Source organism: Natrix helvetica (assembly GCF_964273705.1).
Source record: "Natrix helvetica genome assembly, chromosome: 5".
Classification (NCBI taxonomy): domain Eukaryota; kingdom Metazoa; phylum Chordata; class Lepidosauria; order Squamata; family Natricidae; genus Natrix; species Natrix helvetica.
This window is the reverse complement of record NC_138551.1, coordinates 13155740-13168642: the sequence shown is the minus strand read 5'-3', so window position 1 is coordinate 13168642 and position 12903 is coordinate 13155740. Positions and strand designations below refer to the sequence as shown.

The following is a 12903-nucleotide window of genomic DNA, read 5'->3' as shown; positions in this document are numbered from 1 at the left end:
TATATGTGGTTAAAACTAAGAACCTGGTTTTCTGTACTGGCTTTGATCCACCATTTTAATACTTTAAGGCAGTGTTTTCTGAATCCTAGCAATTTAAAAATTGCTCCCAGAATAAGTTGAAGTCCAGTCATCTTAAAATGGCTAAGTTTGGGGAACACCGTTTTAAGGGCAGGCTATTTTATGGAGAATTTCTAAACCTAATATCCATATGTGGGAATTATAATCAAGATTATTTTACATGAATTTTGGGCACAGTAGAAAGTTTTGGGGGAGAAATGTATACACCAAAAATGTTAATTGTATCAAAACAATCATATTTCGATGTCTGCAATACGCACTGTATGGGGATAGCAAACCTTTTTGGGCACAGAGTGCCCAAACTGGAACATGTGTGCATGCCTGAGCATGCATGCGCACCGGAGCGCCGAAACCTAAAGACCAGCTAGCCGGTGTGCGCATGCCTGTTTTTTTGGCCGTTTTGAGGCCATTTTTCAGGCCTTTTCTGGCCATTTTAAGGCTGTTTTGGGGCCATTTTAAGGCTGTTTTGAGGCCTGAAAACAGGCCAAAAAATGCCCGAAAAATGGCCTGTTTTTTAAACCAGAAGAGCAGCTGGCGATGGCACGCGTGCCCACACAGAGGGCTCTGCGTGCCACCTCTGGCACGCGTGCTATAGGTTTGCCATCACTGCCCTAGAAGAGCATTTGAAAACTTCCCAGTGGTGCAGAATGTGACTCTGCTGATAGCAAACAATAGCAGATTTAACCCCACTGCTACTTGAGTTGCTTTGGCTACCGGTACGTTTCCAGGTGCAATTTAAGATGCTGGTTGTCACCTTTAAAACCGACAATCTTTTTCCGGTTTGTCCAATTCGACCCAGCAAATTGGTCATTCTGCAGATCCCTTCAGCCAGAATGTCAACTGGCAGGGAGTAAGCCTTGTTTGCTGTAACAGCCCCTGCTTTGTATCTCTCCCTTCTCAGATTGGGACGGCTGCAGCCTTGTTGGGTTTTTCGTTAGATTTTAAAACTTTCTGGGCTCGGGCTCAGAATGCGTTAAGGACTCCGTTTCTTGGCATTGTTGTTAGTTAGTTAACTATCTCAGCCGCTGCATTTATTCTTTGGGATGCTTTTAATTGTTTTATCGTTTTAGAATGGTAAGCTGCCGAAATCACTTGGCTGAAATGGGCGGCTTTGGAAACGGAATAAATAAGTAAACCTTCAGTCCCAAATGCTTGCATGAAATGGCTATTTACAGAAGACAGCCTGAAGCATACGGCATTGAAGTTATTTTTGTTATACTCAAACTTCTTAAGCTTCCTTCTATTGCCAGAAATAAGATGAGAACTGGTCAGATTTAGAAGAGGGAAGAATGAATCACAAAATCATTTAAAGATAAAAAGTGAGCTACACCCAAAATCCAGGGAGAACATCTCAGTTCTTTTATAAGGCGGAAGGAGAGGAGGAGGAGGATAAGGATTAGTGAAGAATATTTGTAGCTGAGGACTGAAATGTGGGGTCCTTGGTGCTCTCCAAGTTTTGCTTGTTTTCTGGTGGACGTTTCATTGCCTTAACTAAGTAACATCATCAGTGCTAGTAAGGAGTGCTGTTTGCTGTCAGTTTATATTCTGATGTCTTGCCTGTCTGTGTGGGTGGAGATAAAGATTGCCTGTAAACACTGTATCAATCCCTTCCTGAATTTCTATTTAAAAACAGTCAGAGAAATCCCACCAGTGCAAAATTAGTGGATATGCCTGATTCGCAGAGTATGCATAGTTAATTCTTTCTTCTTCTATTTGGAAAAAAAAAAGTTAATTCCTTTTTATTCTGTCAAAATGCAGTGAAGTATTTAATACACATACCCCCTTTTTTTTAAAAGGTGACCTAAATAATTCAAAAGGAATGGCTGTTGAACAGCAATGCCCCATATTTCATCCGTTCTCAATGAAACCAGGATTCATAGAGGAGAATTACAGGGTAATCCTTTAAAACTGTAATATCCTTGAAAAGAATTTGGGTGGGTGGGTTTTTTTTTTTTTTTGGCTCTTGTTTTCTAGCCATGGCTTCATATCCAGGTTCTTTTGAGAGAGTAAAACTGGTGGGACTTTAGATGCAATACGCTAAAGAACAGGCAAACATGAAATCAACTGAACAGGAGAAAGAGAGCAATCCTAATTAAAAGCACTTTGTTTATTGGTTACAATGTTAAAGTCAGGCAACATTTTCCACTGAGACACTGTACAATTACAAAGGAAAGATTCATCAGGGGAAGAACTATAAACAATTCATAGCAAAGTGTCCATCCCTCTCCCCCCCCCCGCCCCATTAGCACTAAGGAAAAAAAATGGCACAAATCTCTGTGTTTGTTTGTTTGAATCAATTAGGCTGAAGAAAAGGACTTTTAAGATGTTCTGAAACATACAATCCAAGAAAGGCAGTGCAGAATTAATTCACTTGGTACCTGGAGATATTTTGGAAGGGTTTTTTTCTTTCTCCGAGAGAAGACGGTAAAACAAGTGAAGGTTTAAAAATAACCCTACGGCACACTTCCTGGTATAAACCGTTAACAGCAAAAGCACAAAGATTGTTCATTTATGAAAACAAAGTAAGACACAACTCCTCCTTTGGAGAAGGAGGAAGAGGAGGCTGGGACCGACACAGAGATGTGCTGCAGCAAGAAGGAAACAAAGAGAGCACCATTGTGTAGTAAAAATAAAGGCCTGAAGTATCTTTTTTAAGAAATCCCCATTATTATTTAAAATCGGAAAGAAAGGCAGGCACATTTTTTTTTCCAAAAAAAAATCTTATTTATTAATCATTTAGTTAATACTGTGAACAGACTCACCAGGACACCACTAAGCATTTTAACAGTCTCGCATGTATTTTACACAATCTTTATTTCAACAAAAGGAAAGGGAAAAGAAAAAGAAAAGGACTTGCAATGCCTCAAAGGTGGAAGTAGTCTCGAGTAGCACGAGGGCCTAATTTAAAAAAAAAAACATGGGAAGGGAGGGTAACAAGGGTGCATGGTTCCCCCCCTCTCGCCCACCCAACAAGTCCTGTGTGTCTGCATGAGATGGTTTCATCCACAGCTGGAGGGACAGGTATTTTCCCTTCCAGCTGTAGCAAATGCTACTCAGGAGTCCCACCCCGTTTCTCCCACACACACACACCCCAAAAAATAATGTTCAAGGGAGGAACTGCAGTTAAGAAGGGCGCAAGGAAGAAGTCAGAAAAGTTACGAGAATATCCAACAGCTCAGTTACTCATGCAGGACTTAAGAATTCTAGCTACGAGGGGGATATCGGTTATATACAGAGTGGTCAGCTAAGGAGCCCTATTGCAGAGTGAGGCACTATCTGACCTGCTCACTCTCAGATAAAGCCTACAGTGCCAATTTTAAGACCCCGTGGACATCAACTCCCAGATTTCCCCAACCAGCTGGGAGTCGAAGTCCACGGGGCCTTAAACGTTGCCAAGGTTGGCCTACAGTGCTTTCTGAATCACCAATGGGATGCTGGAGACACCACTTCTTAAGTTAACTGTACAATTCGTCTTTTGAGGGCACTACCCACTATTCTAGGTGGTGCTATACTTCAACCGGCAATACTACAGCCGCTCAGCCTGACGGGGTAAACAGCGGCAAGTTCCTTAATCCTAAAAGCCTAGTCAGCACCAGAAGACAAAACTTTTGCAGGAGGCAGGAAAATAGAGGAGGAGCGGAACAGCGGAAAGCAAAACCCGCAAGGGGTTTCGGCAAATCGAAGCTCAGAGGATTTCCAACTCCCAGAATTCTCCGCCGTGGCAACGCCGGCCGTGGAATTCTGGGAGTTGAAGTCCGTTGTGCCTGGAAATCGCCACGGTTGGGAAACCCTGCAGTGCAGGCCAGGAATGGGTAGCCTGTAGAGGCCAGAAGATTTGAGAAGGGGGGCTTCGCTTGGCAGGGTTTCAAGCACCCACAGCAGCAAAGAAAACCAATGATTGAACTGATTTTCCCCATTTAGAAGGAGAGTGAAGGAGGAAACTTAAGTGCTTTAAGGCTTTGTACTTTTGTTCCTTTAACCCCTTCTGGCAAAAAAAGAGAAAAGTCTGAAATTTGACCCCTACCTCCTCCACAGATGTAATCTATAAATCCTCCAACTCCATGGGACGGCAGGAAGGCATCTCCAGACCCCAAAAGGTTGCCCAGTCCCACTGCAGGACATCCATTCAAACTCCTGTTTCATTTTATGCATTCCAGGCAAATGGAGTTTGGCAAATTGTCTTGGGAAATCAGTTCATCCTTACAGTTTACACTAAGGACCCTTGAGATACATCCAGCCACATATTTATGCAAGCTGTTCTGCTTTCTAGGGGAATTATTCCCCAAAATTCAATACGTGGTTACAAACGATTCCTGATGAAAGTAGGGTAACCAAAACTCTTGAAGCAGGGACGGTCAATCTTGGCAGCTTTAGGAGCTGTAGACTTCAACTCCCAGAATTCTCCAGCCAGCGTGGAATGCTGGGGAATTCTGGAAGTTGAAGTCCACAGGTCTTAAAAGTTACCAAGGTTGGACACCCCTGTACTAAAGTCATACAACTGAGACTGTATGATGGCTCCCAGCTTCTTTGGCAAACTGAAAAATTCACTGCTGTGAATATTTTTGTGCTGGGCATTTATCCCCTATAAAAGGGCTTTTTATTCTTACTCATGCAAGGCAATCTTAAGGCCCTTAGAAAATATATCTTGAACACCAAGGAGACAAAGTAGTGGACTAAGGGGTGAGGTGATCGTGGAATGAAGAGCTATATTACAACTGGGAGGAAAAAAATAAATCCCTTGGGGTGAAATCACATCATTATCAGATGTGAAAAGAATGAACCATATCAAAGATAAGTAAAAAAGCTGCTTGTATAATATTTGTTTTGAAAGAACACCTCTCTCTGGACGTTAACAGAGGATTCATGGACTCTTAAGAGCTCCTCCATTCAAAAAATTTGACACATGCTTTGGCACTTTTGCCACCAGAAAAAAAAAAGCCGGAATATAGGATTTAAAAAATTGGTCAAAGTTGAGAAAACAAATGGCACTGCAACAAAATATGTTTGAAAATATCAAGAACTACCAACCTATGTTCAGATTAAAATCTCAGGGGAGATTTTAGGGGACATATAACATTGGATCTTTCCTCTAACATCAAATCAGACTATTAATATAGTCTTGAATCTACATTTCAGGCCAATCCATGAATACTTTCGAAGAATCAGATCTACTTCATACCTGCTACAAATACAGACAGCAAGAAAACTAAATTTCGGGGTTTTTTCTAAAGCACATTTCAGCCACCCATTTCTACATTTATGAGAACAGGACAATTCTGATGGCCGATTATGAGATGACCTCCGCTCAAAAATTTTAAAAAGGCCAAAAGCAGGATCCTACAATACTTGCTGCTCCAGAGAAGACTGAAGCCATGGCGAGTCACGGAGAGTCTTTCCAAATGGGATCTGTTGCATGGAAAGAGGAAGACTGGGGGAAGGCAAGTTCATTTGTTAATGTTTCCCCGAGACTTAACAAACACAAAAACTTTTAAAAAGGCAGCTCAGTTTTCTGGAATGTGTAGGAGGTGAACACGCCCCGTTGGTTGGCACAGCAGCTATTAAAATGAGCACTTCTGCACTTCTTGTGACGGGTTGAACTGAAGGTTCAAACAGCTCATTAAAAAATTGATGTGATGTATACCAGGGTAGTCTTTCTCAACTTTGGCAACTTTTAAGATGCGTGGACTTCAACTCCCAGAATCCCCCAGCCAATTGGCTGGGGGATTCCGGGAGTTGAAGTCCACGCATCTTAAAAGTTGCCACGGTTGAGAAATACTGCGCTAAGAGTTTTAAAGAGGTAATAATAATGCAGTATTAAAGAGCCTTCATGCAGTGAGTGCAGATTTCTAGAGAAACACCGTGCTGGAGTCTTAAAAGAGGCAATAAGAACAACTTCTCCCACATATGCAGGATTCATACGAGAGAAAACATTTCGACCTGGAATATATGAAGTAGAATGATAATGTGTGGATGCACTCACACCCACATACATTTGGAGTGATACAGTTTAAAGAGGCTACAGGTTCCTTTGCTAGAAATTGGAAGCGGCCCCACCTCCAGTCTTTAAGCTAGACAGTAAGTTTTACAGAAGATGAGAAAGGTCTCCATTACAATTATTCAGTCCCCACAAAAATACATCTATCAAACACCGTCTCAAGGAGATACATATCCTTCCATTTCCTGACCCGATAGCTCATTAGAGGCTGTTACAGAAGGAAGCTCAAAATCTAAATCCTTGAAACGTTTCAGTTCTTATGTTATGCATCTGATCATCTGCTTAACTCTGTGGGGATCAGCGCCCCGTGGCGTCTAATGGATTATCTGGGATCTGCTACCACTAAGGGGGAGGTAAAAAAAAAAAGTCATGGAGCAAGAAAGGGGCAAAGTTGTCACCAGAGTCATCGAGGGATTTTTCCTTTGTTTGTTTTGTTTTATACAGACACTCTGTTATAAAATTTCACAAACGGCTCATTAACTTCACACTTTTTATCTACAGTAAAATTCACAACGAGGGGGGAGGGGGGAAATTAGAAGAGCAGACCAGCCGATCCGCTGCAGAACTCAGAAAATACATCTTAGGTTAAACGTAGAGCCATATAAATGCAGTTTCTTTTTTTAAAAAAAGAAAAAAAACCGCAAACATTGTTCCTTTACTTACAGACAAAATGTTACATGATTGGCTGCTATGTGTATATTTAATTATGTACAAAAAGGTACAGTATTAGCAGGACGGGGGGCACAAGCAGAAATCCCTTCAGGGCAAATGTAGCCAAACGAAATGCTAACTGACTGGCTTTTTTATTTCTTTTTTTTTAAAATTTTTAGCTTTGCTCACCCCAAACAGGTGTTCTGCCCTCTCTCTCTCTCTCTTTTTTTTCCTTGAAAGAAAAGTCACCGATTTCTCCCATCTACCACTTCCTTCGTTCTTTCTGTGTGTTTTGTTTTAATCTCATTTACAGAAAGCCTACTTATGCAATAATCAGCAAGTAGAAAAACTTCACCTGTAAATACAAAGTAGAAATGTTATTTCACAGCAAGAGGCTGCAGCATTGCTCTCTCCAGATCTCAGTGGAGAAGGTGTGCGTGTCTATGGGTGGAGGGGAGGGGTTCAAAACGCCACGTTAATTCCAGATTCTGAGAAAACTGTCCCAAGATCCTGTAGCTACAGCCATGCCATCGTCAGTCACTCCTAAGCAGCTGACTCGGTTGTCGTGACCAGCAAGAACACCTGAAAGGGTCCAAGAGCACAGGAATTAAACCAATGGCCCTCAAGTGCCCCATTCACAATTCTCATGTTCTTCAATATGGGTATATCTGTGTATATGGATCAGAAAGGTTGGCAGTTCGAATCCCTAGCACCACGTAACGGAGTGAGCTCCTGCTACTTGCCCCAGTTTCTGCCAACCTCGCAGTTCGAAAGAACGTTAAAATTGCAAGTAGAAAAATAGGAAGCACTTTTGATGGGAAGGTAACATGCACCTTTGGCATTTCATCATGTTGGCCACATGACCACGGAGACGTCTTCAGACAGCGCTGGCTCTTTGGCTTTGAAATGAAGATGAGCACCGCCCCCTAGAGTCAGGAACGACTAGCACATATGCAAGGGAAACCTTTACCTTTACCTGTATATCTGTTTTCAGAAATAAGTTCCCTCACAAAATTCCTTAACCACATTACAGGGAACGAAGTACAAAAACCCCCAAAAGCAACCCTACATGAGAACAGTCGATTTCAGTTGTGAAAATCGAGACAAGAGTGAAACACTTGTGCAAATACGTTAACTTTTTTTCTTAAAAGAAAAAAAAAAGTAAAGGTTTCTCCTGTCCAGTCAGAACCGACTAGGGAGCAGTGCTCATATGCCGTAGTCTATATGCTGAGGTGCAGGGAACGTGGTTACCTTCCCACCAAAGGGGTACCTATTTATCTACTTCATTTTGCATGCTTTCAAACCTGCTAGGCGGCCCCGAGCTGGGGCAAGTAACAGGAGCTCACCTTGCCGCATTGAGCTTGGGTCTTGAACTTGGCCTGTCAGTTTTTCAGCTGACAAACTCAGCACCTTTAACCGTTGAACTATCGAGTTCTCTCCCCTCCCTATTACCCCTCCCCCAAAGATGAAAAATGCAAAGCATGCACAAATTTAAAAAAAAAAAGACTTCCAGAGATGAAGGGCCATGACTGAATAACTTCTGAGGCACATTGATCAATCCAGCTATAGTTAAAGATAGCTCTTCAGGAAAATGGTTAACAATTAAGTCTTTGAAGTCAGAAACCAAGGCTCATTCACTTAACAGTGAATTTGTATGGCACATAACTGGTATCCCAGAGCCATGGTGGTACGGTAGTTAGAATGCAGTACTGCAGGCTACTTCTGCTGACTGCCAGGTGGCTGCCAGCAGTTCAATTCTCACCGACTCAAGGTTGACTCAGCCTTCCATCCTTCCAAGGTCAGTAACTGTTAGGGATGTAACCCTAACAGGCTTGGCTTGCCAATGTATATTAAGCTATGATTATGTTACTGTTACTTTAAATGCTTAAGAGATGTAATTGGTTTGTTACCCCAAGCAGCCATAAAAGGGAGCCAGAATGACTGTTAACTCTCTCTCTCTCTGTTTTGTTAGAAGCTGATCAGGTGTGTTTTGAGGTATTGTGGTTTGCAACTGTTTAGCTATACTTTGTGTGCTATATTTGAAAACTGAATTACTGAACCCTGTATGACTTGGACTGTTCACTGGACTCTGAATACCTCTATATTTCTACATAGTAAACTACTATATTTTTATACTATTCAGTGTCTCTGTATGCTGGTTTGTGCGTGTTCTTCCACAGCACTCTCATTACGCTTCTCTGCATACTCGCTCTTCTAACGGGGAGCTTAATTACTTAACAGTAACTATGTTGGGGGCAACATGCTGACTTTGTAAACCATTTAGAGAAGACTGTAAAGCACTATGAAGCGGTATGTAAGTGCTATTGCTATCCCATGGAACAGTAGGAAAAAAAATTCTACTGTTTTCACAAAACAGTTTTCACTGTTCACTGCTCACAATAGAAAAGTGAACCCATTGAAATCTTCTAGCTCCTATGAACCTGTTAGCTTTAACTCACCTGCACGTTCACCCTTCAGGGTATCCCAAACATTACAGTTGAAATCGTCGTAGCCCGCCAAAAAGAGACGTCCGCTCTTTGAGAAAGCTACAGAAGTGATCCCGCAGATGATGTTGTCGTGGGAATACAACATGAGCTCCTGGTCTGCACGAAGATCAAAGAGTCGACAAGTGGCATCATCTGAACCAGTGGCAAAGGCATGGCCGCTTGGGAAGAACTGCGAAACGCAATAAGAATATGAAAAATGCAGACAGAGCGGGGAGAAGGGGGGTGGGGAGAAAGCAGGGAGAGGGAAAGCAGTTGGCTCTGGAACCATATGCTATCATTCTATTAAACACACTGCGCTCAAAACAAGATTAGAACAGCATCTTGCATGAGACACTTGAAGCTTTACATTTTCCTGAATTCTTAATATATTTACAACATTTGCCAAATTCTTTATTCTTCATCAGCAAAGCAAGAGAGTTCTCTCAAATAACGGGACAATTAGCCATCTAAAATAGTGTTTCCCAATCTTGGGCACTGGAAGCTGTGTGGACTCCAATTCCCAGAATTCCCCAGCCGGAAAGGAATTCTGGGTGCTGAAGTCCACACAACTTCAAGGGGCCAAAGTTGAGAAACGCTACTCTAAAACTTTGTAAAACAGATTGCGTGGATGATGCACGTTTGAGTTCTGCATCGAGAGACTGGCACCTCTAGAGATTGCACACACTTGTAGCTCTGCTAACTCTTCTGCCCAACTAACTATCCATGAGAAACCCTTGGCCTATGAAAAGTCGGCTTCCGCAGATGGAAGAGATGAAAAGAATTTGCGCACATCTGATACACTAATGCAGGGGTCGGCAAACTTAAACACTCAACGAGCCATTTGGACCCGTTTCCCACAGAAAGGAAAACACGGGGAGCCACAAAGGTCCTAACTGGAAGCCCCCTGTTCAATTCTAGAGCTGACCGGAAGTTAAGTTCCCCCCACCATAGAGTCTCCTCCTAGCGCAGCGTTCTTTTTCCTCTATCTGTCATGACCAAAAGTCCTACCAATTGTGGAGACAACTGGAAAACCCTCCCCTTGCCATAGAGTCTTCTCCTGGCGCACTGTGCTTCTCTCCCCACCTTACCCACCACCACCAGAAGCTCCTCTCAAAATTGTGGCGCCGACTGGTGACAGAGCCGCAGCAGAGGGAGGAAAGAGCCACATGCGGCTCCAGAGCCACAGTTTGCTGACCCCCGCACTAATGGAAAAGCCAAAACCATCTAGCACAGGGGTGTCAAACTCATGTCGTCATCATGTGACCTATAGGGACTTTTTCCCTCTTCACTAAATGTGGAATGTCCAGCGCGTGACACATCTGGCCCCTTCTAGCAGATGCAGAGGAGAGCTAGCAAGCGCATACGAAGAAGCTTTCATATTCTCATATATTCATGAGCACAACAGTCACTTACACAAACTGCGTTGATGTCAGACACGTGTCCCATGAATGACTGCCTGCACATCCCATCTCGGATGTCCCAGAGCTTGGAGGAGGCATCGCAGGCACCCGAAACAAAAGTGCTCATGTCTGGGCTTAGAGAAAGACTCATGACATCGCCGGTATGCCCGGTAAAGGCAGTCGTCTGTTGGCCCGTCTCGATATCCCACAGAGCACTGCAAAGTGAAGTAAAAGCATTTGAATTCAGAAGCTCAAATAATCAGCATGGGGAGCTCATTAAAATAAAATAAAATAAGGTCCCAGGATACTCACCAGGTAGTATCTCCAGAGCTCGTAATAATTTGGTTATCGTCTAGAAAGCGACAGCAGGACAAGTAGCCTGAAAAGAAAACAGTAGCAAAATGGATGTTTCAAACTGCAACTCAGATTAAGCCCAGAATTCCGCTTCCTTCCAGCCTTTATTAAAAACATTTTTAATGCAATCCTGAACACTACAAACGTCTAAAGTCAGAGGAACGATTTCAAGATCTGGGGAAATCAAGAGTCAGTGAACAGACTGGAAATGGGATGACCCAGTGGCATCTAACTCAAGCACGCAAAAACAAAAACAAAAACAATAAAATGAAAATATAAAAACAAATTAAATTAAAATAATGCATTAAAATAAATTCAATTAGTTAATAAAATAAAACAAAAATAATAAAATAGCTAGCTGGCTGCCAGCAATAAATGTCTATAGCATTTACTATAAAGTTAATTTGCTGGACGCTTAATAATAGACATTTTTTAAATTGTTTGGGCAGGACATAAAAAACAGCAAATGCCATTTGTGCAAATATTGCAAAAAATAATAATAATCCAATATTTACAATAATTATTTAACACAGAATCAAGGGACCAAATTCTATGTCAGAAAATGTGTTCCTTATTCTATTTGGGGGGGCGGGGGGGGGCGGGGATATTCCTTTTAAAAGCAATCCCAAGGAGGTAAAATATATGCAATTATTTTTTTTCCCAACTTGACTCCCTTGCTTTTAGAGCAGGGGTGGGGAACTGTGGCTCTTTTGCGACTTGTGGACTTCAACTCCCAGAATTCCAGAACCAACATAGCTGCCTCAGGAATTCTGGGAGTTGAAGTCCACAAGTCGCAAAAGAGCCACAGTTCCCCACCCCTGTTTTAGAGGGTAAGAAGATAAACGTTTAAGGGTATTCTAGTTTCATTACTAATGGTCAAAAGAAACCAAAAGAAAGAGAAGGGCAGCTGACCGGTATGGCCGGGGAGTTCTCTGCTCACTCGTACGTTGCCCTCCCGTGTCTTCAGATTGTAGATAGAACAGATGTTGTCTAATCCACCGCAAGCGACATAATTGCCAGATGGCGCATACGCACAGGTCATTACCCAGGAAGACCGCAAAGGAATAGCGTGCATCTTTAAAAATAAAATGGGGGGAGGGGGGAGCAGCATGAGGAATTGTACTCTTCAAAAAAAAAAAAAAAAAAAAGACTAGTGCAGATGATTAACTGATACTATGGGGAGCAACTCCCATCGCACAGGGAGCAGCAGATACAGGTAGTTCTCAAGTTATGACCATTCCATTACAGTCGTAGATCGGGTCACTCGTGGTTTTTGTGGCAGTCATTAAGTGAACGCTACAGTTGCAAAGCAAACCAATGGTTTGATGTAGGTCCGGTGTCAAGGTTCCCACTGATGAAACCAAACCAATTCAGCACTCCAAGACTTTCAACTTTTGTCAAAGAACTGCTTTATTGAGTGCATCATTTCGGCACGGTGAAAACAAAACCAGCTCTAAATAGTTCCTGTGGTTTCAGTATAGTACAAGAATGGGGCGTTGGTTCTTACCTGATACGCCCCTTCTCGAGGCAGGTGGAGACAGCGGTCATGCATGGGTTAACTCAGTCAGTAACCAATAGAACTGAGTCTACCAAAGTGATGTCATCGCCTCAGAGGAGTGTCCTCCCGCTTTTGTGATGGAGATAAGTAGACTGCTGTGCGTTAGTCGACTGCTTTCAATCCTCCGATACTCTAGTATAACTCCCAGAACGCCCTCCGCGAACTAGGCCAGGACCCAAAGGGTGGGGATGACCGCTGTCTCCACCTACCCCGAGAAGAGGCGTATCAGCTAAGAACGCCCCATTCTCCAACGGTGGTGGAGACAGGGGTCATGCATGGGATGTACCAAAGCTGGGCATGTCCCTGGGTGGGAATGAGACTGGGCTAGGAGCTTGAAGAGGGAAGAACCTGTTGAAGGACCCACCGTCCAAATGCTGCATT

At 42.8% G+C, this 12903-nt stretch overlaps 1 protein-coding gene across 4 annotated transcripts in view; it reads right to left on the bottom strand.

Annotated features, from left to right (window-relative positions):
* Nucleotides 1-6549: 6549 nt before the first annotated feature.
* Nucleotides 6550-12903, bottom strand: part of GNB4 (G protein subunit beta 4) — a 50662-nt gene continuing 44308 nt past the window's right edge. For all 4 annotated transcript variants that reach the window (XM_081955565.1, XM_081955564.1, XM_081955563.1 and 1 more), the window contains exons 6-10: nucleotides 11877-12039; nucleotides 10923-10989; nucleotides 10624-10825; nucleotides 9184-9400; nucleotides 6550-7306 (exon numbers count right to left, since the gene is read on the bottom strand). In XM_081955565.1, coding sequence (XP_081811691.1) covers nucleotides 7200-7306; nucleotides 9184-9400; nucleotides 10624-10825; nucleotides 10923-10989; nucleotides 11877-12039 — 756 coding nt within the window. In that variant the 3' untranslated portion in view covers nucleotides 6550-7199. The remainder of the gene's footprint in view (nucleotides 7307-9183; nucleotides 9401-10623; nucleotides 10826-10922; nucleotides 10990-11876; nucleotides 12040-12903) is intronic.